The sequence below is a fragment of the Palaemon carinicauda genome, chromosome 13 (assembly GCF_036898095.1).
Source record: "Palaemon carinicauda isolate YSFRI2023 chromosome 13, ASM3689809v2, whole genome shotgun sequence".
Taxonomy (NCBI): Eukaryota; Metazoa; Arthropoda; class Malacostraca; order Decapoda; family Palaemonidae; genus Palaemon; species Palaemon carinicauda.
In genome coordinates this window covers 16,653,394-16,676,648 of record NC_090737.1, presented here as the reverse complement: position 1 = coordinate 16,676,648, position 23,255 = coordinate 16,653,394, and the positions used below count along the sequence as shown (strand labels likewise).

The 23,255-nt window shown below is 43.6% G+C and overlaps 1 protein-coding gene across 1 annotated transcript; it reads right to left on the bottom strand.

Moving 5' to 3' along the window:
• Positions 1 to 1,151: 1,151 nt before the first annotated feature.
• On the bottom strand, positions 1,152 to 16,444 carry LOC137652187 (SWI/SNF-related matrix-associated actin-dependent regulator of chromatin subfamily A containing DEAD/H box 1B-like). The gene is made up of 6 exons (XM_068385401.1): positions 16,304 to 16,444; positions 7,666 to 7,759; positions 7,384 to 7,501; positions 6,991 to 7,173; positions 4,739 to 4,845; positions 1,152 to 4,628 (listed from the first exon to the last, which is right to left on the bottom strand). The coding sequence occupies exons 1-6, from the start codon at positions 16,433 to 16,435 to the stop codon at positions 4,453 to 4,455; spliced, it is 810 nt and encodes a 269-aa protein (XP_068241502.1). The 5' UTR covers positions 16,436 to 16,444; the 3' UTR covers positions 1,152 to 4,452.
• Between the last annotated feature and the right edge of the window lie 6,811 nt (positions 16,445 to 23,255).

The following is a 23,255-nucleotide window of genomic DNA, read 5'->3' as shown; positions in this document are numbered from 1 at the left end:
TAGGTGGAGATATAGTCTGACAAAGGAAACCTAAACAGGAAGGGCTCTCTTTCTTTCAATTGAAACCGAATCCTTTCTACAATAGAACAGAAAAAGACAAGATATGCCTCTAGAGGGTGAGTCAAGTCACCTGTCAAATCCATGGCTGTCCAAAAGAACCTTTCCTTATTTGCGGACAAAACGCTTGGGAATCAGAATTTGAAGAGGTATCTTGCTGTTCCTTCAAGAATAACTAATATAAGGCACATCTCATGTGGGTGAAGAAATAAAAGATGGGGAACTGGAGTGTGCTGGCATGACTGATGAAGCGGCTAAAGTTATGGGAACAAGGAAGCAGCTTGGTGATTTGGACTGGATTTCAGACTTTTGGCCATATGACCTAGTGTTGAAGCCAGCAATGAACTTGGTGATTTGAGGAGTATAAATCTTGAATCTTCTTGAACACCATCAACTGATCCAAAAGGGTGATACATCGCTCGGGAGATACAGGAGACATTTCGAAAAAAAATGAGTTCTAGAGCAAGAGAGGGAATGAGCCCATTTGTGGGTTGGTTAGTTTGACCCAGAAAACAACAACAGAGGATTTAATGGCAGCTAGCAATGCAAGAATATACCTTTCCACAATGCAAAGAATATGACATGCTGGTCTGCAATCTAGGTAGAGAAGCCTGGGTACAAGTGTGAAGAGCGAGTCTAGCAACCGGGAGGTTTACTCGAATTGCAATACTTCTCGTATTGGTAGGAAAGTCTGATGAATGCTGCTGCTTGACGGTGGGGAAAGAAGAGGGATAAGATACCACTTCTCATGAAGAATCAGTAACTCATGATAAATGGATTTGTGCATGAAAATTTTCATTAAGTAAAAATTGGCTCATCAAATTTATTATATTTGGATTTGTAGAGGCTTTCTTTTTCCCAAACATTAGCACATCCTAGACTATGCCTAAATACTTTTCTTGATACACGTTACCAGAAACCAAAAAGCTCAGAAGAATCTGCAAATTTCTGCTGCAGTCAGTTCTGAAGCCTCCAACATGCAAAAATGGAAAAGCTTAATCGTGTATTCTGAATATTTAGATTTTTCCTGTACAGTACAGTACTCTATTGGTGGTAGATATTGTATTCAAAGAGAGCTAATGCAATACATTGACTGGGATTACTTATTTTATTAAAAATAAAATTTCATTGGCTTACATCACACATACTGATACAAGTGAAGATACACATTTTATGAGTATATATTTATATTGAATAAAAAACAATGTGTACAGTATTTGGTTTAAATGATCACCCTACACTTCTAAATGGAAACTCCCTGACCAGAAACTGGCTACAGTGAAATATTTACAACTTTTAGCATCCACATAAATTTTGCTCATAATTTCATTCAATTATAATCTAAGCTTTCTCCCATGACCATTTTAATGTGAATTTTCATATGGATAGATACTGTACTCAAAAACATAACAAAATTGCGATAATGAAGACAAAAGATACAACGCAGCTTACATGACACTTTCTTAATTTTCATTACAATAACTGAAGCAACATAGATTTATTGTTGTTTTTCCTGGCCAATAAATAAATATATCACATGAAAATGATTTGTACTTCATATTTCAAGTTATGTACATTACCTCAAGTCTATTCATCCAAATTACCCATTTTTTTCTCTCAATGCATTTAAGATAAACCAAAAAAAGTGGCGAGCTTTGCCATAAGCAAAAATAGATGAGATTAAAAAAAAGTAGTATATCAACCTATGCTTCAGTAAAAATGTAAATTTCCTTTAATACAAACCAAGTTCCAAAGAATGAGAACCTCATGTAAGAGTTCCAAGGTTAAGTTCCTGACTCTGAAGGAAACTTGGCATGCAATGAGGCAATACCTTAGGACCAACCCTTTGCCTAATGCCGTAAAAATAACTATGAAAATACCTGTGAACAAACATCCCGTGCATTGTGCTCTGTTCTTTCCAACTAATGGTTACGTAACACTAATAATCTTAATCTTGCCGCAAAACCAATGCTTGGCAAGAAGTACATTTTGTTTTTATATTAAAACATATTTGTTATTTACAAAACATCAACTTGCCATACAGTATAATACAGTAATGTACAAAAACTAAAATAATGCTCTGGTTGCTAGCAGAAAAAACTGAACTTTAGATGAGAGAAATTGACATTTAAGTGAAACTTGAGCATTCGTCATGAGAGATCAGCAGATATTGATGACATAAAAGGCATATTATTCTTGTAAATGTTATCAATATAAAATATCTGTAGCCTCCATAATAATTATCAATTCCAATATGCTTAATTGTGAATAATCTAAAAAAAAAAGAGTAGATGATTTGGTCTAAGAATTTACATACTAAGCGCTTTAATTGTGCAGCATTATAAACAAATAAATACCTTCTGCAGACTTTACTTCAGTAACAGAAACAATGAAATCCATAAATTTAAAAACAGTTTTTCAATGTAAAATTCAAATACAAAATGAAAAGGGAAAACTTATCTCATTAACACCTGTTCTGGAATTTGTAATTATGTGGAAAACCACTGACAAAAGAAAGCTTAATTAATCAATTAATACTTGTAGGGCATATAGCAAAGATATAGCAAAACATAAATTTCCAAAATAATCCAGGTCCCTTTCATCATTGAATAATAAATTAGTTAAAATTAGAGAATTGGATAAATATTGTGGAATATTTTCATAACACTGTAAAAATTTAAATTTTGGCAAACAAATCATTAATACAACCAAAACAATATATACAGTAAAGCCTCCTTATCCGCTGACATTATGTTCCAAATGGCCGTCCATCCTTTAAGGTTGCATTCTTCTGTGGATAATATTACCTCTTAAGAATGTTTCCTCCCCTCACTTGCAATTAATTTGTAAGAAATGTTATTGTAATTTGCAAGAAATTTTTTACTTTAAAAGTATAATACACTACAGATATTGATATACTGTACTGAAATTATATAATACAGTACTATAAACTTAAATCTCTTATTGGCAATACTATATTAATAGCCACACCTCTATCTCTCTCAAATTAAGTACTGTACTACGAGACTTTTGATATGCTGTACTACACTGAATTGCAGAGTATAACAATTATAAATGCTGCATACTATATATTACTGTAGCAATAACATGATACTGTCCTATATGATAATAATAATAGTATAACAGTGATAAAAAACATATGCAATTACTTCATCACCAACACATGCTAACTATTTGGCGTTCATGTCATATAATATCCATTCTATAAACATTTTACTTTTCAAAAATCCTAATACGGCTTTAAAACATATTATAGCTCTGTGTAAAATTATTTAATATTTTATGGTATGAATTGCATGAGAGAAATTATTTTAATATATGATCAGTGATATGAAAAGATTCAGATATTCTGAGGGTGAAACTAATTTTTACTTTTTTAAGGTAAAAGAAATCTAAATATAAGTACACAGAAAATTCATCTACTTAAAATATACAATAAACCACAATAATGTAGAGAATATAGTTGGAAATACTGAATAAAATGGAAAAAGGATAATAGGGTATAAGAAATGGAATAAGGGTAAGGATAATATGGAATGTGAATAATATAGAATAAGGAACAAACCATATTGAAATTAAAAGTAAAAATGCAAGAATAACAAAATTGAAAATATAATACAAAAGCGGTAAGAATAGTAGGAACCTTTTAGCTTTTATTTGAAACAACTTTATAGCAGCTTTCTCTGAGTGGTGATGCAATGGTGTACGATTTAAAAGTTTTGTCAGGTGTTTCCAGTTTAGTGGATGTGGTTAAGTGAATTTTCAGAATTTTTTATAATTGTATCAGTCATTCAACAGTGGATAGTCAAAACCAGGGTATGGGGAATCAGCAGATAAGGAGGTTTTACAATATATTTCATTTCTACCTGATGGTGCGTCAAGCTTAAAATATTACCAATAATACTAAGGAATCGATAAACAGTCAAGTTCTTGTTTCCACTAGATAAACCAAAGGATTCGTGATAAATTATTGTCCTCTTAAAATAAAAATCACCCTTTCTGCTGTTTTTGAGGAATACAAGTGACAAAATACTGTATACCACTATTGCTTTATATCATATTCCTGTTTTAAAAACTTTTTAACTACAAAATAGTAGCACCTCTCTCTCTTTTGCAAATGCAAAGTAACAATAATCCAGGTGACATATACTACTGACATAAAACAAATATAATTTCTTAAAACATCATTAAATACCTAGCACATAAACACAGTATTAGTCCACACTGATGTCGAGACCAAAAAGTAACTCATATTTCATCTATAAAGAATTCTGGACCTGAAGTGATGTACATAACTAACATCAATGCTGAAGACATACTATACATCCATTTTTTACCATTTATGATCAATACAATGAGTAAAATTAAGGCACTTCACTCTCCACTTTCGGGTTCGTCCTGTTCGCTATCCTCCACACACTCCTTTGCACTGTTTCCAGACTGATTGTGTTCATCATCGTCATTCTTTGTACTCCCAGAAGCTTCAACCTTTCCTATACCTAATGCAGCCTTTAAAAGAGATACCAGATCGCCTTTCTTTTGTTGCTCCTCTGGAAAACATAAGGAAATTGAAACATAAATCAGAACATAATAGGAGTGTAAGAAATATATCATTCAAAATTATATAAAAAATGCACATAATAAATAAATACACCCTTACCTCCCTGACCCGTAACATCTCGTTCCAACTGCAATTTATCTTGCGCAATCTGCAACATTCCTTCTTCTATAGTACCTTTACTCACCAATCTAATAACTTCAACTGGCCTGAAAAGTTCAACTAGCTTTAGTAAAGGAGCCTCTTCATGAACAACATTTAATTATCATCAAATAAAACAATATCTACTGCCACAAACCAATAATCAGTGCAATACCCTGCTGCATATTATTAACTATCCTAAATTTCAGCTTATGCTATTCCATGTATCATCGATATGTGATGGTTAATGCTTATGTCTGGTTTAGCAAATCATATAAACAGGCCCCCTTAATAAAGAGAAATGTTCAACATAATCACTTATCAGAAGAAATTCCAAATCTGATACAAGAAATATTTCCTCCTCTTTGGGTAAAGCATATCGGTCTTACTATCTAATTATGAGATAATTAAGTGTTTGACTGTTGGTTTTCTTCCTTCCAATTACCATCTTAATACATTCCCCACAATCTTTGCTTTTTAGCTCAAGGGATAAATACAGTACGGCTTATAAAGAAACAAATCATACATAACTAGGGTAAAGAAAGCCAACATTAACTTCTCCCTTCATTCTTAAAGGAATTAGCTACTTATACAGGCATACATGACTAGCAAAAAATTCTGCCCGGATGTGGGTCTGCATATCTGTGGCCTTTGTTTGTTATGTAATAATTACTTATCGTTTACAAACAATTAAAACTACATAAAAATGCAAAGTTGTTTATCGAAACCTTCCAATACTAAGATAAGAAAATACATTCGTATATTACATCAATTCTGGCCCTCAAAGATGGGTTAGGAAATGTAAAATTAGTACATGTCCCTGAAATTTTGGTGAATTATGGAGATCTAAGTGAGGCAAGGATTCAACAGACTAGGTAAGGTTAGGTTTTCAATTTAAATAAAAGAGCACTATTGATATTGAACTCAGGTTCTAGGGAATGTGTTAGTAAGCAAGGAGGCATTTACTCATAATTTCAAGATCTAGCCAGCTAAATTTCTAAGACACCAGTCTAAGAGATGGTCTTGGATGAAACAATGGCAAGCATGTCTCAATAAAGTCAATCTATAAAGACTCAAGATATTGCCCACCTTCCTCAACTGCTACAACTGGTGCTACAGTATACCCCAAAAGAAAATTGTATTCTCATTCAAACTGGAATGGTATTAGCTCTCTGAGGGCACCCATCCAATTTTTTGTCTCCCACAGAATTGGGAGCATTGTTAAAATGCTCAACAAGGAAACCTATTTAAGTCCTACAGTCAGTGCTATAACTGATCCCAAGATCTTTCTTTTTTATTTTCATCCATTTGCTGGATGCTCTCTCTTGACCAGAAAGATATTCAAAGCTTAAGGGCTTGAATTAGGATCGTATTGCTCTTTATTCCACTTAGATGGTTCCATCCATTGCCCTTGGATAAATGTTTGGTGATTTCCTCTTTTCAACTAACTGCAAGCCAATCCTTAAATAAAGAGCAATTAACAAGTCAGGTTTTGGAATGACACTCAAGTGTATAACTATTGATTTAAAGCTTAGCAGATTAAAGCTAGACATTTTTGGAGACATCAAAAAAGGTCTAACCTCTAAATTGATCTGTACTGGTCTTTACAAACAGAGCCCAGCTTAAATAGAACAGCATTTTCCCTCAGAAACAGCTACTTGTCCCAGGTCTTCATCCTTACCCTTTGGCAGAAATAGCCATTGGTCAAGAAGTGCTGCAACTATTCTTCAGCAATACAAGCATATCCAAGGTTTTTAAAGTTTCCCTCATCACAGAGATAGCCATGACAGGTCATAACAAAAATTAGTCTCCAGAGCAAAGAGAGCAGAAAATTTTGTAGATACCTAGTAAATGTATTTTGAGGAGTTAAGATGGTCATAACCTGTTACTTCCAAAATGTAGGAAGAACCAGACTTCAGACTAATAAAATCCTAAGATTTGAAAGTTGATTGGATCTGCCATTATTTTCACATAAGACCTGGTGGGTTAAGACTTCCACAGATTACATAATACAGCTCTTCTGATGTTGCTAGATAATGATTATTTCCACTGTCTAGTACCTCTGGCAAAATACACATATACTCAGATTTCTTGTAGATGAGATTGACTGGCACCGAGAGATATCACCATTCATTCTTACCAATCTAATTTTTAAAAGATATATATATTCAATTTAAGCACTGACAGAAGAAAATACCTACAATATAACTTACTTTGTTTGACCAACCCTGTGACAACGATCTTCTGCTTGTTTGTCATTGTACGGATTGAAGTCTATGTCATGGAGGATAACAGTGTTCGCGGCAGTTAAGTTGATGCCGAGACCACCCGCACGTGTCGACAGAAGAAATACGAAGAGATGATCATTGTCAGAGAATAAATCAATGAGCATTTGCCTGGTGAAAATGGAGAAAGTGAATTAGCACTGTAGCACCTCAATACTGCAAGCTATTTCAGATATTAATCAGAATTCCTCTTGAATATCTTTTAGGTAAAAATACCTCTCAGTAATTATCACTATGGCTTCATGCTTTCAGAAAGAAAAACATTCATTCATATGCTAGATGTTTACAAATACATCATCCAATTATTATTAAATATCTTACCTGTCCGACACCTGTGTAGAACCATCTATTCTCACAAATTTATGTCCACGAATTTTGAGATATAGCTCTAAAATATCCAGAACTATCACAAATTGAGAAAATATTAAAACACGGCTACCTGCAATAGATTAAACCTACTATTAAATTGACTTGAAACGACAAATAACATTTAAATAAAAAATTACAAAAATTATAGTTATATTCCCAATCAAAAAATATTTTCAAAACCTATTCTATATATGGGCAGTATTGAAGTTCAACATATAAGCTGTACAGTCTTACCCTTTTCTTTAAGTTTGGGTAATTGGACGTCAAGCTCTTCAAACTTCCCTGAATGAAGGATCTGCTCATCCTTTAAACTGTAGTCCTTGATTGGCTATTAAAAGATATTTAAAAATGATTAAATTCTCCAAGCATCAAATCGAGGAGACATAAACTAAACAGTAAAATTATTCAAGTCCAAGGATAAAATTATATATTATAGATTTATTGCAATAAAAACAACAGAAATATGCATGCAGAACAAAAAAGGATAACAATTATTACAAAATAATGAGAAGTAGAGTATAGAAATTGGTATTGGTTCAAGGCCTCCATTCAGCTCCCCCTCAATACACACAGAATTCCAACACATTTGTCATCCTTTACGTAGGCAAAAATGAGCAAAATAGTAAAAGCAGGCAATGATAAATTTAAAGGTGAGAGACAGATGTATCAACATTTCTCTAGAATATACTGAAAATAAGGCAAAATATGACAAATTCGAAGATAATTTGTATTTTTCCTAACCATACAAACCTTAGCTATTTACAAAGGGTATTACTTTTTAGCGTAGCTGAAATGGCGAGCCATTAGAATTTAACGAGGGTGTATTACCCCCGCGCTAGTTAGCGGGGGGGTAGGGGAGTGGTAGCTAGCTACCCCTCCTCCCCCTCACACACAGGTGAATACTCACTTTCACTTAGAGGTAGGACTTGTCTTGGGGGACAGGGTTGGCGGGCAAATATGTGTAAATAGCTAAGGTTTGTATGGTTAGGAAAAATACAAATTATCTTCGAATTTGTCATTTGTTCCGTAACCGAAATACAAACCACGCTATTTACAAAGGGTGACTTATCCCTTAGGAAGGGTGGAAAGTCCCCAGCCATACTGGCTTTGGCTTTACCCGGGGACTCAGAATCCGAGTGAGTCGCACTCGAGAAAAGGAGTCCCTGCACCTCACAAGTTCCTTGTTCCGCAAGGAACCATATGGCCTACGTAAGCTTGTGTGTGAAGGAAGAAGTGTGACCCGTCCTAGGCAGTTGACCTGGAGTTCCAGAAGGAACTCTGGGTTAGGACGTTCCCAATACCACCTCGTCAGGGTATGGGGGACGCGACAGTATTGACTCAATATTCGGAACACAAGGAAGCATGGTTTACCTGCAGAGGTTCGAGGTCAGCTATGCAGAGACCAGGATGCTGCTTCCCCATAGAGGGGATGATGAAGAAAGAAATAAGGGCCAGACATACTTCTTTCGTTCATGCAGACTAAAACCTGATAACAATGCCCTCAACCTTCTGCTACCTGTCCAAAAAGGAGCCTGAGGTTAGACCAGCTGTTGTGTAGCCACCACAGAGCGATAGAAAACGTATCGAGACTCCTGTGGGTCACACCCTGCAGGAAGCGGGCTGCGAAGGTCATCAGACGCTTCCAGACTCCAGCTTGTAGCACCTGCGTCACAGAGTAGTATTACTCAAAGGCGAGGGACGTTGCGACGTATCCAACATCGTGCTGTAGGGCGACGTGACGGGGGAGGGTCTGAAGACAGGTCGAGATGAATGTCCTTGAGTCCGGGCTGAAGAGGTATACTGGTGACTCTCCCCCCATGTCCTCCTTGTGTTCCCAAATCGGCTGCAACTGAGGACAAACTGCAGCTGTTCCCAGCGCTAACCTCTCGATTCCTTACTGGCAAGAAAGAGAAGGTCTTGGGACATCAGACACAGAATGGAGACTCGAAATCTTGAATGAATCGGACCGAAGGGCCGGGACCCTCAGATTCTGAGTCTAGCCAACAACTCAGGAGCGAGCCTGAATGTTGCCTTCCCCTCTTCCTTAGAAAGGGGGGAGTAGTAAGAGACCAAGAAGATTGCTTACACACTGGCCGTGGCCAGAGTGAGCAGAAGACCCAAGGCGGAATACAATCCGAGGCCTGTCGTAAAAGGGTCTTGAGAAGGTCTCTTAAAGGACTAAAAGTCCGAGCCATGCTCCAAGTTGGAGGTCTTCCTCCGACTAGGGCAGGGACGATCGTAGCTTCGCATGAGCGAGGATAGATCCAGCGGGCAGGAAAAAGTTATTCCTTTAAGCCTGAAGGTCAGGGAAAGGCTGAGCGACAGGCTTCATTGCCGAGAGCGGAAAGGAGTTTCCTCCCGCCGAAAGGCAATAAGACCGTTATTGCTGGAGAAGAGGCCTCAAGGGAAGAGGTATATCTCCCACGGCACCAACCACCTTAGACTCTTCACTTTGCCTGGGAGACCCCTGTGGATGACTATCGCAGATGACGCGACCTCCGTACCGCGACTGTAGCGGGTTGTCTCTTCTAGAGGAGGAAGCGTAGTGTCTCCAGGCATGAAGCCGAAGCGACGCCCCGGTTCGGGAGAGATGTCGCAGTGTGGTTGCTTGAGTAGTCTGTGCCGTGGGAGAAGCTCTCCCGGGAGTTCCGTCAGGGGAAGCAGAGGGTCCAGAAACCGTTCTGGGCATAGTCCCAGTGGAGCTCTCCCATTGAAAGGTTGACAGACAACCTGGTTTTGTTGAGACCCATTGTCCGCAGACAAAAAGGAGGGAAGACGCAGGCGTCGAAGTTGTCCCACCATCACCGGAATGCATCTTGCCAGAGTCTCGGGGTCTGAGACTGGGGGGAAGAATAGCGGAAGCTTGAGGTTCCAAGCTGTCGCGATCAGGTCCCCCAGACCAGCACTTGCTGGTTACCCAAGGTCAAAGACCCCTAGGTACACTCTCTCTATGAGGCTCTGCTCGGATAGTCTGAGAGAAACATTCCCCTGCCTGGAATGAGAGAGCCGATGGTGGTATTGAGAGAATCTCAATCATCCCGGTATCTCTACTGCAAGATGTGAAGGTGTGAAAATGCGTCCCCTGCTGGTTAGAATGAAGTCGACGCGCAACGGGGCGACTTGGCAGGAGCTGTAGGATCTGAAGAGGGGCCAAACTAAGGCCCTTAAGCCTGTCTGAATGATGGAGAGGTATCATTCAGGTCTTGACCATAAGCCTGGACCGGAACATGCCCCCCCCCCCTTTCCTTTGACGAGTCCGAGAACCGCAACAAGAATGTGGGGAAAGGACGAGAATATCCACTACCATCAAGAGGCTCCATAGGTCAACACCCATTGCAGGTCTAATAGTTCCGCTGGTCCCATAGGGCCAGGGAGTCCGGTTAAACATTGCCTGAAGCCACCGGAACTTGGATCGCCCCACATGGAACTTATCCTGAGGCGACCGTTCGGACTATAGACGGGTCAATGAGGAAAGAAGAACTAGGAAACGTTCCAAGGTAGGGCTGAAAGCTCTGCTTGACTGAGAACAGGTACTGCGACTCTCCTCAGTCTTGCCACAGTCAACCGAAAGGAAGGCTCGGAGGATGTGGTAACAGAATCTGGCGTCCCCAGGTGGTCACCCATCCAAGTAGGCCTACCAACGTTGCTTAACCTCGCTGGACGGACGAGAAGCGGGGTTTCCAATGTGGTAAGGCGGTTGACTCAATATCATGGCCAGATACTCCAGATGTTGAGGCAGAGGAAGAGAAGGCTCCAAGCAAAATACCATGAGCCCACACTCATGGTCAGCATCCGGAAGCTTGTCCCAGCGCTGAAGAAGGTCGAAACCCGAGCCTACCGGAGTTGACCAGCCCTCCAAACAGCAGAGGAGGCGGAAGCCTGCACCTGAGCGGCCAAGAGGAAGGCAGGGAGAGTTCTCTGGGGAAACAAACCTGCTATGCCACGGCGGGATAGCCACACTGCATCATAAGCAGGAATACTTGCAGTCTAGGCTGAATTCGACGAGCACCCTGGAAGATGGATGGAATGGAAACTGAAAGTACCCGTCCTTCTGATCCAGGGTTAAAGGAGTCCTGTCGCCTCGTTACCAGTCTGATCGATTCTGCTGGTCTACGCTGGCCGAAGTTTGTTCGACAAACTTGATCAGGGCTGAGAGGTCGACTATGGACATCCCCTCTCAGATCCTTCCTTACAAGAAAGGATCAACTGAGGGGGCCGGGGGTGAAGCCGTCGATGATCCTAAGGAAGACCTTCGCCTAAGGTATGGATCATTCTGCCCAACCGGGCAACTCTGCTGACGCTATGGCATAGAGGTTCAGAGACACTGAATTCGCTGACAGAGACGGCAGGCGCGATATCCTTGGCTACTCACAGAGATTGTGTGGGAATGGGCATCGGGAAGCTGTCATTCGGATGAGTAACCTTAAGCATCCTCCCAGCGAAAAACCTGCAATCCTAGAGTTTGTGAACTCCTTTTAGGACTATGCCCCCCCGGGGGAGTCTCCCGTGCCATCTGTTCCTGACAGGAAGAAACTGCAATTGGACACCTTGTCCCAGTTGTCGTAGCCGATAACTTAGGCCGACGTGGTTGAAAGAAAAGGGCGCTGGAGCCCTGCAGAGTGTGGAAGAAAGCGCCTTGGAGGAGTGAAACCGGAAGTCGATTTACTCCGCACAGCAGCGGTCTAAGTCTCTGTCCTTGGGCACAAACAAACTCTTCTCAAGGATGGAAGGGTGTCTGAGGTCGTCGACCTCCACAGATGAGACACCCGAAGGAAGCCCTCAGTCAGCGCGTCCAGATGGTACAACATCGAGCTTGTCCGCAAGTTAGATACTTAACGACGAAAGGCCAAGGTGCCTGAGCTCGAGAGGAGGAAAGTACCCTTGATCTTCCTGTAGCTTCCTTGAACCAAACCTCGGGCCGTAACCGAGGAGGGAAAGAACCTGGTAAGCTCCCAGAGGAAGAGGTAAGCAGTCACCCCTTGTCCGATGGAGAAATCTTGAACGGAAAGCCCCCCCGCCAAAAATCCTTCCAGGGAATGACGGGGAAGGGCTAACCCAGGTTCAGGAATAGAGGAGTGTTGCTCAGATCTCCCTTAAGTTTCTCCTATTCTTGCAAGTGCCATGCTCTGTGTTTACGGGGTGAGGCAGTGTTCTGGAAATACGCTCCAGAAGAACTCGCCAGGCTGGTCATGCTGCGAAAACCCCATTGGGAATCGTGGTCGCAATTGCCCTGGAGCTCGCGCGACGGGAATTCCTGGTGGTCGGCGAATGATAACCCATAGACGAGCAATGGATACTGCAAGAAATAAGTCGACATTTGTGCGAAGAAACACTGTAGGTTCGCGCGACGGAACACCATCCGTCTGCGCGATGGAAAAAACCGTTGGTTCGCCGTGGGCGAACATTGGAGAGCATGAGCGTAGACGTGCAGGCACGTGGGCGTGTGGGCGCGCGGGCGAGCGGTCGCGCGGTTGCACGTGCGAGCGGTCGCGCGGTTGCACGGGCGAGCGGTCGCGCGGTTGCACGGGCGAGCGGTCGCGCGGTTGCACGGGCGAGCGGTCGCGCGGTTGCACGGGCGAGCGGGCGCGCAGGCGAGCGGTCGTGAGGGTGGGCAGGTGGATGAGAGCGAGTCCGAGGCGGCGAACGCAAGCGTTAGCGCGATGGCGAGGAAACGCGCTGCTGCGTGGGCGAGGAGGACCGCTGGCGATATGGATCAACAAGCGATCGGTGGTGAGCTGGTGAGCGCTAACGCGCAGGTTGGCGAAGGCGCGTTGTGTTATGTCGACGCGATGGTCGAGCAGTATGCGCAGGTGAGCGATCGTGCGTTGGCGAGCAGTGGTCAGCATGCGCCGGGTCGCGCGATGGTGATCAGTATGCGCAGGGTCGCGTGATGGTGATCAGCATGCCAGGGTCGCGCGATGGCGATCAGCATGCGCAGGTTGGCGGTCGCGCGATGGCGAACAGCATCTGCAGGTGGGCGATCGCGTGATGGCGAACAGCATACGCAGTTGAGGGTCGCGCGATGGTGATCAGCATGCGCAGGGTTGAGCGATGGTGATCAGCATCCGCAGGTGTGCGGTCGCGCGATGGCGATCAGCATCCGCAGTTGAGGGTCGTGCGATGGCGATCAGCATCCGCAGGTGAGGGTCGCGCGATGGCGATCAGCATCCGCAGTTGAGGGTCGCGCAATGGCGATCAGCATCCGCAGTTGAGGGTCGCGCGATGGCGATCAGCATCCGCAGTTGAGGGTCGCGCGATGGCGATCAGCATCCGCAGTTGAGGGTCGCGCGATGGCGATCAGCATCCACAGTTGAGGGTCGCGCGATGGCGATCAGCATCCGCAGTTGAGGGTCGCGCGATGGCGATCAGCATCCGCAGTTGAGGGTCGCGCGATGGCGATCAGCATGCGCAGGTGAGCTAGTAGCTGGCGAACCATGTTCCTTCAGAAGTGTTGGAGAACGTTGGCGTGCCAGCTGTAACACACGTGGGCGATCCGGAGATCGCTGGCGAGCTAATGATCGCTGGCGGGCTGATGATCGCTGACGAGCTGATGATCGCTGGCGAGCTGATGATCGCTGGCGAGCTGATGATCGCTGGCGAGCTGATGATCGCTGACGAGCTGATGATCGCTGACGAGCAGAAGGCTACGCGTGGAAGCCTGCGCAAAGAAGAAGAGTCCTTGACCCCGACCTGAACCGAAGTTCTAGATCGCGAGGGCGAACGTGGGCGCACAGGGCGCGTAACAGGAACCGCAGGGAAGATCATCTTGAAAGCGCTAACGAACAGGAGAGCGCTGATGAGCAGAAGGGCGCGCAGGGAAACCCTGACACGCAAGGGAAGAACCCCCGTGGGGGCAACCCTTTGCCCCGAAGGGATCGTTGTCCGCCGGGAGACTGATGTCCGTCGGAAGACCGCTGTCCGTCGGGAAGACCGTTGTCCGTCGGGAAGACCGTTGTCCGTCGGGAAGACCGTTGCCCGTCGGAAGACGAGATCAGACTGCTGTCCATCTGCACCAAGGCGGAAGATCGAGAAAAAGGAGTTGTAGGCTGCAAACGGAGATCCAAAAAGGCGCCTCAAGCACCCTTATAAGGAGATGAGAGGCCCTTACGACGAGGCGGACGGTGGGCCTTACGGCGAGGGAGGCCAACAGCAACAGATGAAAACCTCCGAAGAGGAGTCTCTATGAGTGTACTCTCTCGCGTACGAAAGAGAAACACTTCGTGGAAGAGACTGGTCAGCCAGTGACCTAAAAGGAGCAATCCTCCGAAGAGGAGCTCCTGCAGTTGCCCAGCCCCTTGAGCAAAACTGCAGGTGCGACCGCTCAGCACCAAGAGCATAGTCGCACGAAAAAAAGGCAAGAGAAGATCCCCCCAAAAGGGGAAAAACTCAAGCCTAGACAGGAAAAATATTCCCTCGGAAGGAAAGTTATCCGCCCAAGGAGGCAAGCCTCCTGAGTGTTCTAAAATGAACTGGAGAGCTGTCCGTCGTCACGGGAGTACTACCAGTAGAAGGAGACATGCCCCTGACGAAAATACAAGGGAGGAGGCAGCAACAGCCGAATCCCCAGGACTCAACCAGACAGCTCACACCGTTGCTATATTACAGAAACGAACTAGATCAGTAACTGTAAACAAATAAAACAAATAATATTAGTACACATTCATTCCACCCGGGAAGGCTCCGAAGAGGAATCCCGAGGGAAAGGAACAAGAATTACACAACAGGCACGTGCCCTCACAACCACTTACACTCGCGGAAGGAGAGCTGTAACCAAAACAGAATTATAACAATTATAATTATGTAACTATGTAATTATGTAATTTAAAAATGAATGAACACTAAAGAAAGAACGAAAACCCCGAAAGGAATCATTCTACAAGCTGAAAAACAAAAACAACTACAATTAGATTCATAACTAATTGAGACAAACGTACGGCGTAGCAACCCCCCCACACGGAAAGGAAGCTAGGCTACCAGGGCGTAGTAACACGTAGTAAAAGGGTGAACGACCTCAAGAGAGAGAGAGAGAGAGAGAGAGAGAGAAAGACATGTCAAACTCGATCGCCACCCATAAAAATACGCCGTGGTGGCCTAACTGCCGAGGCCTCCACGTAGATATCGTACACTACACACACACATCTGAAAAGGAAACTTACTTATTTCTATACTCAAATATATATACAAACATGAAAACATGTTTACATATATATTGAGTAAATGAAAAGTAAGCGATTAAGTAAAGACAAAACAGACAATGGCTGCCAAGCCAAAAGTTAAAGTGAGTATTCACCTGCGTGTGAGGGGGAGGAGGGGTAGCTAGCTACCACTCCCCTACACCCCCCCCCCCGCTAACTAGCGCAGGGGTAATACACCCTCGTTAAATTCTAATGGCTCGCCATTTCAGCTACGCTAAAAAGTAATACCCTTTGTAAATAGCGTGGTTTGTATTTCGGTTACGGAACAACTACACTTTGCAGGATGCCCTATATGATGAAATGAGAAAAATAAAACTCTTAATTCATGTGCCTAAAAAAATTTCCATTTCCAGAACAACAGAAGAGAACTAGAACTCATTATATATTTTGTAATTTCTATAACAAAAACAGAATTCTTAACAAAATTTGCAGTCTCTATTAAATCATATCAGAAAGAGACCTACAAAATTTGCAATTTCTATTAAGTCATTATAGAAACAGAAATCTACAAAATTTGCAACTGTCAACAAGTCAATAAGGGAATACAACTACCAGCATATAAAATCTGACAATTCCAAATCTAAACAGAAATAAAGTAGTTACAAAATTGCCAAATCTACAAAAACAGACCTGTTTAAAAAAAAGAAGTACAAATCGATATCTGCAATCATACTTACATAATACATTAAGCAGGTTTTATGAATTTGGAAGTCTGACATCACACTTAAATCTTCAACAATGTACTCTTCAACAGAGTCTCTATGAGTGGACTTTTTCAATATTTTAGCTATTGCTTTTATCTTTTTCATATCATAGTGAGATCTGTAAATACAAAAATCATATCAATCACAAAATGTCAAAAGCAAATTAATGATGATTCAAGTAAATATATAAGAGATAACAATAAACTATCACTCAGAATTATGAGAGAGAGAGAGAGAGAGAGAGAGAGAGAGAGAGAGAGAGAGTTTCCAGTCTTTCTTATTTTATAGGACAGTTAACTAATTAGCCTTTGAAGACAGTCTCTCGCACTTTTATAAAACATAAACAACAGCACTTTTCTGTAAATGAACAAATGCTTTTATCTTTTTTTAACAATTACCCAAGTCTTTTTAAAATGATATTTCTATTATAAAATAAATTTTTTAATATACTTACCCGGTGAATATATAGCTGCAACTCTGTTGCTCGACAGACAACTCTACAGAAAAACTCGCCAGCGATCGCTACACAGGTTGCGGGTGTGCCCAACAGCGCCATCTGTCGACCAGATACCCAGCTCTTATGTAAACAAAGACTCAATTTTCTCCTCGTCCCACTGCGTCTCTATTGGGGAGGAAGGGAGGGTCATTTAATTTATATTCACCGGGTAAGTATATTAAAAAATTTATTTTATAATCAAAATATCATTTTTAAATATTTAACTTAGCCGGTGAATATATAGCTGATTCACACCCAGGATGGTGGGTAGAGACCAGTAATATATGTTTACATTTTATGAGCTAAGAGTTTTTTATTTCATTTTAGAAGTTATCAAAATAACGAAAACAAAATAAATAGGTACCTGGTAAGGAAGTCGACTTGAACAATTACTCTGCCTTTTAAGTACGTCTTCCTTACGGAGCCTCGCGATCCTCTTAGGATGCTGATCGACCCCTAGGAGCTGAAGTATCAAGGGTTGCAACCCATACAACAGGACCTCATCAAACCACTAATCTAGGCGCTCTCAAGAAATGACTTTGACCACCCGCCAAATAAACCAGGATGCGAAAGGCTTCTTAGCCTTCCGGACAACCCAAAAAACAACATTAAAAAACATTTCAAGAGAAAGATTAAAAGGGTATGGAATTAGGGAATTGTAGTGGTTGAGCCCTCACCCACTACTGCACTCGCTGCTACGAATGGTCCCAGTGTGTAGCAGTCCTCGTAAAGAAACTGGACATCCTTTAGATAAAAAGACGCGAACACCGACTTGTTTCTCCAATAGGTTGCGTCCATTATACTTCGCAGAGATCTATTTTGCTTAAAGGCCACGGAAGTTGCGACAGCTCTAACTTCGTGTGTCCTCACCTTAAGCAAAGCTTGGTCTTCCTCACTCAGATGTGAATGAGCTTCTCGTATTAGCAGTCTGATAAAGTAAGATAAAGCATTCTTTGACATAGGCAAAGATGGTTTCTTAACTGAACACCATAAAGCTTCAGATTGGCCTCGTAAAGGTTTAGTGCGCTTTAAATAGAACTTAAGAGCTCTCACAGGGCATAAGACTCTTTCTAGTTCATTGCCTACAATCTTCGATAAGCTGGGAATATCGAACGATTTAGGCCAAGGTCGAGAAGGCAGCTCATTTTTGGCTAGAAAACCAAGTTGTAGCGAACATGTGGCTTTTTCTGATGAAAATCCGATGTTCTTGCTGAAGGCATGAATCTCACTGACTCTTTTAGCTGAGGCTAAGCATACCAGGAAAAGTGTCTTTAAAGTGAGATCTTTCAGGGAGGCTGATTGTAGCGGCTCAAACCTGTCTGACATGAGGAATCTTAGTACCACGTCTAAATTCCAACCAGGTGTAACCAAACGACGCTCCTTAGTGGTCTCAAAAGACTTAAGGAGGTCCTGAAGATCTTTATTGTTGGAAAGATCTAAGCCTCTATGCCGGAAGACCGATGCCAACATGCTTCTGTAGCCCTTGATAGTGGGAGCTGAAAGGGATCGTCCTTTTCTCAGGTATAAGAGAAAGTCAGCTATTTGAGCTACAGAGGTACTGGTTGAGGATACAGAAACTGACTTGCACCAGTCTCGGAAGACTTCCCACTTCGATTGGTAGACTCTAAGGGTGGATGCTCTCCTTGCTCTAGCAATCGCACTGGCTGCCTCCTTCGAAAAGCCTCTAGCTCTCGAGAGTCTTTCGATAGTCTGAAGGCAGTCAGACGAAGAGCGAGGAAGCTTTGGTGTACCTTCTTTACGTGTGGCTGACGTAGAAGGTCCACCCTTAGAGGAAGACTTCTGGGAACGTCTACTAGCCATCGAAGTACCTCGGTGAACCATTCTCTCGCGGGCCAGAGGGGAGCAACTAGCGTCAACCTTGTCCCTTCGTGAGAGGCGAACTTCTGCAGTACCTTGTTGACAATCTTGAACGGTGGGAATGCGTAGAGATCTAGATGTGACCAATCTAGGAGAAAGGCATCTATATGTATTGCTGCTGGGTCCGGGACTGGTGAGCAATATATTGGGAGCCTCTTGGTCAGCGAGGTTGCAAAGAGATCTATGGTTGGTTGGCCCCAAGTGGCCCAAAGTCTCTTGCATACATCCTTGTGGAGGGTCCATTCTGTTGGAATTACTTGCCCTTTCCGACTGAGACAATCTGCCATGACATTCAAGTTGCCTTGGATGAACCTCGTTACTAGTGAGATGTCTTGACCTTTTGACCAAATGAGCAGGTCCCTTGCGATCTCGTACAACGTCAGTGAGTGGGTCCCTCCTTGCTTGGAGATGTACGCCAAGGCAGTGGTGTTGTCCGAGTTCACTTCCGCCACTTTGCCTCGAAGGAGAGACCTGAAGCTTTTCAAGGCCAGATGTACTGCCAGCAGCTCCGTGCAGTTGATATGCATGATCCTCTGACTCGAGTTCCACAGTCCTGAACATTCCCGACCGTCTAATGTCGCGCCCCAGCCCACGTCCGATGCGTCCGAGAAGAGAACGTGGTTGGGAGTCTGAACAGCCAGGGGAAGACCCTCTCTTAAGTTGATACTGTCCTTCCACCAAGTCAGACAAGACTTCATCTTTTCGGAAATGGGGATCGAGACCGCTTCTAGCGTCTTGTCCTTTTTCCAGTGAAAAGCTAGATGGTATTGAAGCGGACGGAGGTGTAGTCTTCCTAATGACACAAATTGTTCCAGGGATGATAGCGTCCCTACCAGACTCATCCACAGCCTGACTGAGCAGCGTTCCTTCTTCAGCATGTTCTGGATGCATAACAGGGCTTGACTTATTCTGGGGGCCGACAGAAAAGCCCGAAAAGCTAGACTGTGAATCTCCATCCCTAAATACACAATAGTTTGGGATGGGACCAGTTGCGACTTTTCCATATTGACAAGGAGACCCAATTCCTTGGTCAGATCTAGAGTCCACTTTAGATCCTTCAGACAGCGACGACTGGAAGAGGCTCTGAGAAGCCAGTCGTCCAAATAAAGGGAGGCTCGGATGTCCGATAAATGGAGGAATCTGGCTACATTCCTCATCAGCCTCGTAAACACGAGAGGAGCTGTGCTTAGGCCAAAGCACAGGGCCCGAAACTGGTAGACCACCTTTTCGAAAACGAATCTCAGAAAAGGTTGGGAGTCTGGGTGGATGGGGACGTGGAAGTAGGCGTCCCTTAGGTCTAAAGAGACCATCCAGTCTTCCCTCCTGACCGCTGCTAAGACTGACTTTGTGGTCTCCATGGAGAACGTCGTCTTTGTGACAAAGACATTCAGCGCACTGACGTCTAGCACCGGCCTCCACCCTCCTGTCTTCTTTGAAACCAAGAAGAGGCGGTTGTAGAATCCCGGAGATTGAAGGTCCGAGACTTTGACCACCGCTCCCTTCTCTAGCAAAAGAGACACTTCCCGTTTCAAGACTCGTCTCTTTTCTTCCTCTCTGTACCTGGGAGAGAGATCGATGGGAGACGTTGCTAGAGGGGGTTTCCGTACAAAAGGGATCTTGTACCCCTCTCTGAGCAACTTCACAGATTGTGCATCTGCGCCTCTCTTCTCCCAGGCCTGCCAGAAGTTCTTGAGTCTGGCTCCCACTGCTGTCTGAAGTTGTGGGCAGTCAGACTTTGCCCTTAAAGGTCTAGGATCCTTTCTTCTTCCCTCGCTTCCCTTCGGCACGAGCACCTCCTCTGCTGGAGGCTCTGCCACGAAAGGGCGGAATAAAGCGAGACGCTGGAGTGTCCATCCTTGGTCTAGCTGACAAGGTAGGCAAAGGGGGAGCTTTGCGAGCTGAGGACGCAACAAGATCGTGAGTGTCCTTCTGCACTAACGAAGCGGCTATTTCCTTTATCAGGACTTCTGGAAAAAGGCACTTGGAAAGAGGAGCAAAGAGAAGCTCAGATCTCTGGCACGGTGTAACTCCAGCAGAAAGGAATGAGCAGAGAGATTCTCGCTTTTTTAGGACTCCGGACACAAAAGATGCAGCAAGCTCATTAGACCCATCACGGACGGCCTTGTCCATGCAGGACATAATGAGCAAGGAAGTCTCCTTCTCTGTCGGAGAGATCTTCCTGCTTAGGGCTCCTAGGCACCAGTCTAAGAAGTTAAAAACTTCAAAGGCCCTAAAGATTCCTTTCAAAAGGTGGTCCAGGTCCGATGATGACCAACAAATCTTTGAGCGTCTCATGGCAAGGCGGCGGGGAGAGTCTACAAGACTTGAGAAGTCGCCCTGGGCAGAGGCAGGAACTCCCAAGCCGAGAACTTCTCCCGTGGCTTACCAGACGCTCGATCTAGAAGAGAGTCTAGCAGGGGGAAAAGCAAATGCTGTCTTCCCTAAACTCTTCTTGGACTGTAACCAGTCTCCTATCACCCGCAAAGCTCTCTTGGACGAGCGTGCGAGGACGAGTCTAGTAAAGGCAGGTGCGGTAGAAGGCATGCCTAAAACAAACTCTGAAGGCGGAGAACGAGGAGCCACAGAAACAAACTGGTCAGGAAACAGCTCTTTGAAAATAGCCAAAACTTTTCTAAAGTCCAAAGAGGGTTGAGAAGACTTAGGCTCGTCCAATTCTGATTGTTGTTCATCTTGATGCGCAGCAACATCATCATCAGAAAGTTCCTCATCCGACAACTGATGAGGAAACGGCAACGGAGTGGGTAACGGCTGGTTCGCTGAGTCCGGTCGCACTGGTGGATGCGTGACTGAACCGGACGCAATGTCATGGACCTGCTGCCCAGTCTGTGAGCTGGCAACAACCATGGTAGCGCGAGGACGCACAGCGTCTACCCGAGACTGTCTAGACTGACTGGGTTGCGCAGTGGAAACCACACTGGGTTGCGGAGGTTGACGCACCGCGTCAAAACAAGGCAACTCTGAAGGTTGTTGAACATCCAGAACGTCAAAGCCAACCTCCGTGCGTCGCTTAACGTCAACATGCGGCTGGCAGACCACACTGGAACGCATGGGTGGAGGAACTCTCTCAACTGGTGTGCGTGGGAAGGTTACCTCAGCGTCCACAGTACGCACAACCGATCGCTTGGAGGGTTGTAGGCTAGGTACTGCACTAGCTGGTACGGCAGCAACCTTCTCTGCATGAAAGTCCTGCATCAGAGACGTAAGCTTAGACTGCATGTCTTGCAGTAAAGACCACTTAGGGTCTACGGGAGCAGGTGCGGCGACAGACGGTGTTAGTGTCTGAAGCGGTACCGCTTTGCCTCTCTTAGGCGGTGAGCAGTCATCGGATGACGGCAACGAGTCCGAACTGACCCAGTGGCTACAACCGGGCCGTTGGACTTGTCCTGAAGGGACCGATTTACGTTTTAACGGTCGCGAGACCTTGGTCCAAAGTTTCTTGCGAGAAACACCTTCAGACGACGAGGTATAAATGGGCTCTCTCGTCTTAGGTAGGTAGGGGCGATCTTGGGGAGATACGCCCGATACCACGGAGGGAATGTCTGTTCGCTGATTAAAGCCTCTCGAACCCATGCGTCGTACGACATTGCTTCTCCCCTGGACTTGGGAGCTTGCAAGAGGTCCCGGACTAGGAGGACGACAGGCACGAACAGACGAACCCTCAAGCGCAACACTGTCCACAACACTATCACTTGGCACTTTAGCACTTCCCACTGCACCTTGGCACTTAAGGGGACCGTCCGCCATGTCCGCCATTTTTTTTTCCTAATGATCCAAATTACACAATTTCTATATATGTTTTAGACACATATAATACCTTCATCATATAAAAATTTCAAGTCATTTGATCAAAAACTTTTGGATTTATGAGCAAAAATCATGATTTTAAAAAAATATTTAGGTACATTTTTCCCCACTACTATAATACCAATTGTATTGAAACTTATACCACAAAAACTACTCTAACAACCGAACAGTTCTGTCAGACAGAATTTTGATTTTCCTTTCTGTTTTTTTTAATGAATTTTTATTTTTTTTTCCTCGTCTAGACGGAAAATAATCGTGAAAAAAAATGTAAAACGAAAATCAAAATTTTGTCTGACAGATTTGTGGAATTTTTATTCTTCTTTTCAACGATATCTTTTTCTCTAATATCGAACAACAAATAAGTGAGAAAAATGTACCTAAGTGGGAATAAGTATGTTTTTGAGTTATGAGCTCCCAAAGATTTGCAGCAAGCTTTCGCTTCTTTTCTAAAAGAAATCAAGATAATATTATTATGATAACTTTTATTGTTCATTCCCTACATAAATGCACCCTCAGTTTACTATTCCTATGTTATGAGTTGCCAGTGATCTCTAATTGTTGCCAGTGTTTTAGTTAGCAGGTTTCAGCATTGTACTCTTATCCATGTTTCCCTCTTTCTTGGTTCTTTTTTCTTGTTCTCCACTTACTTTTTGTTCTTTCTATCACCTTATGTAACATTGGCATTGCTATAAAATTCCAGAGGACGTTGTGAAAGCACAATCAACA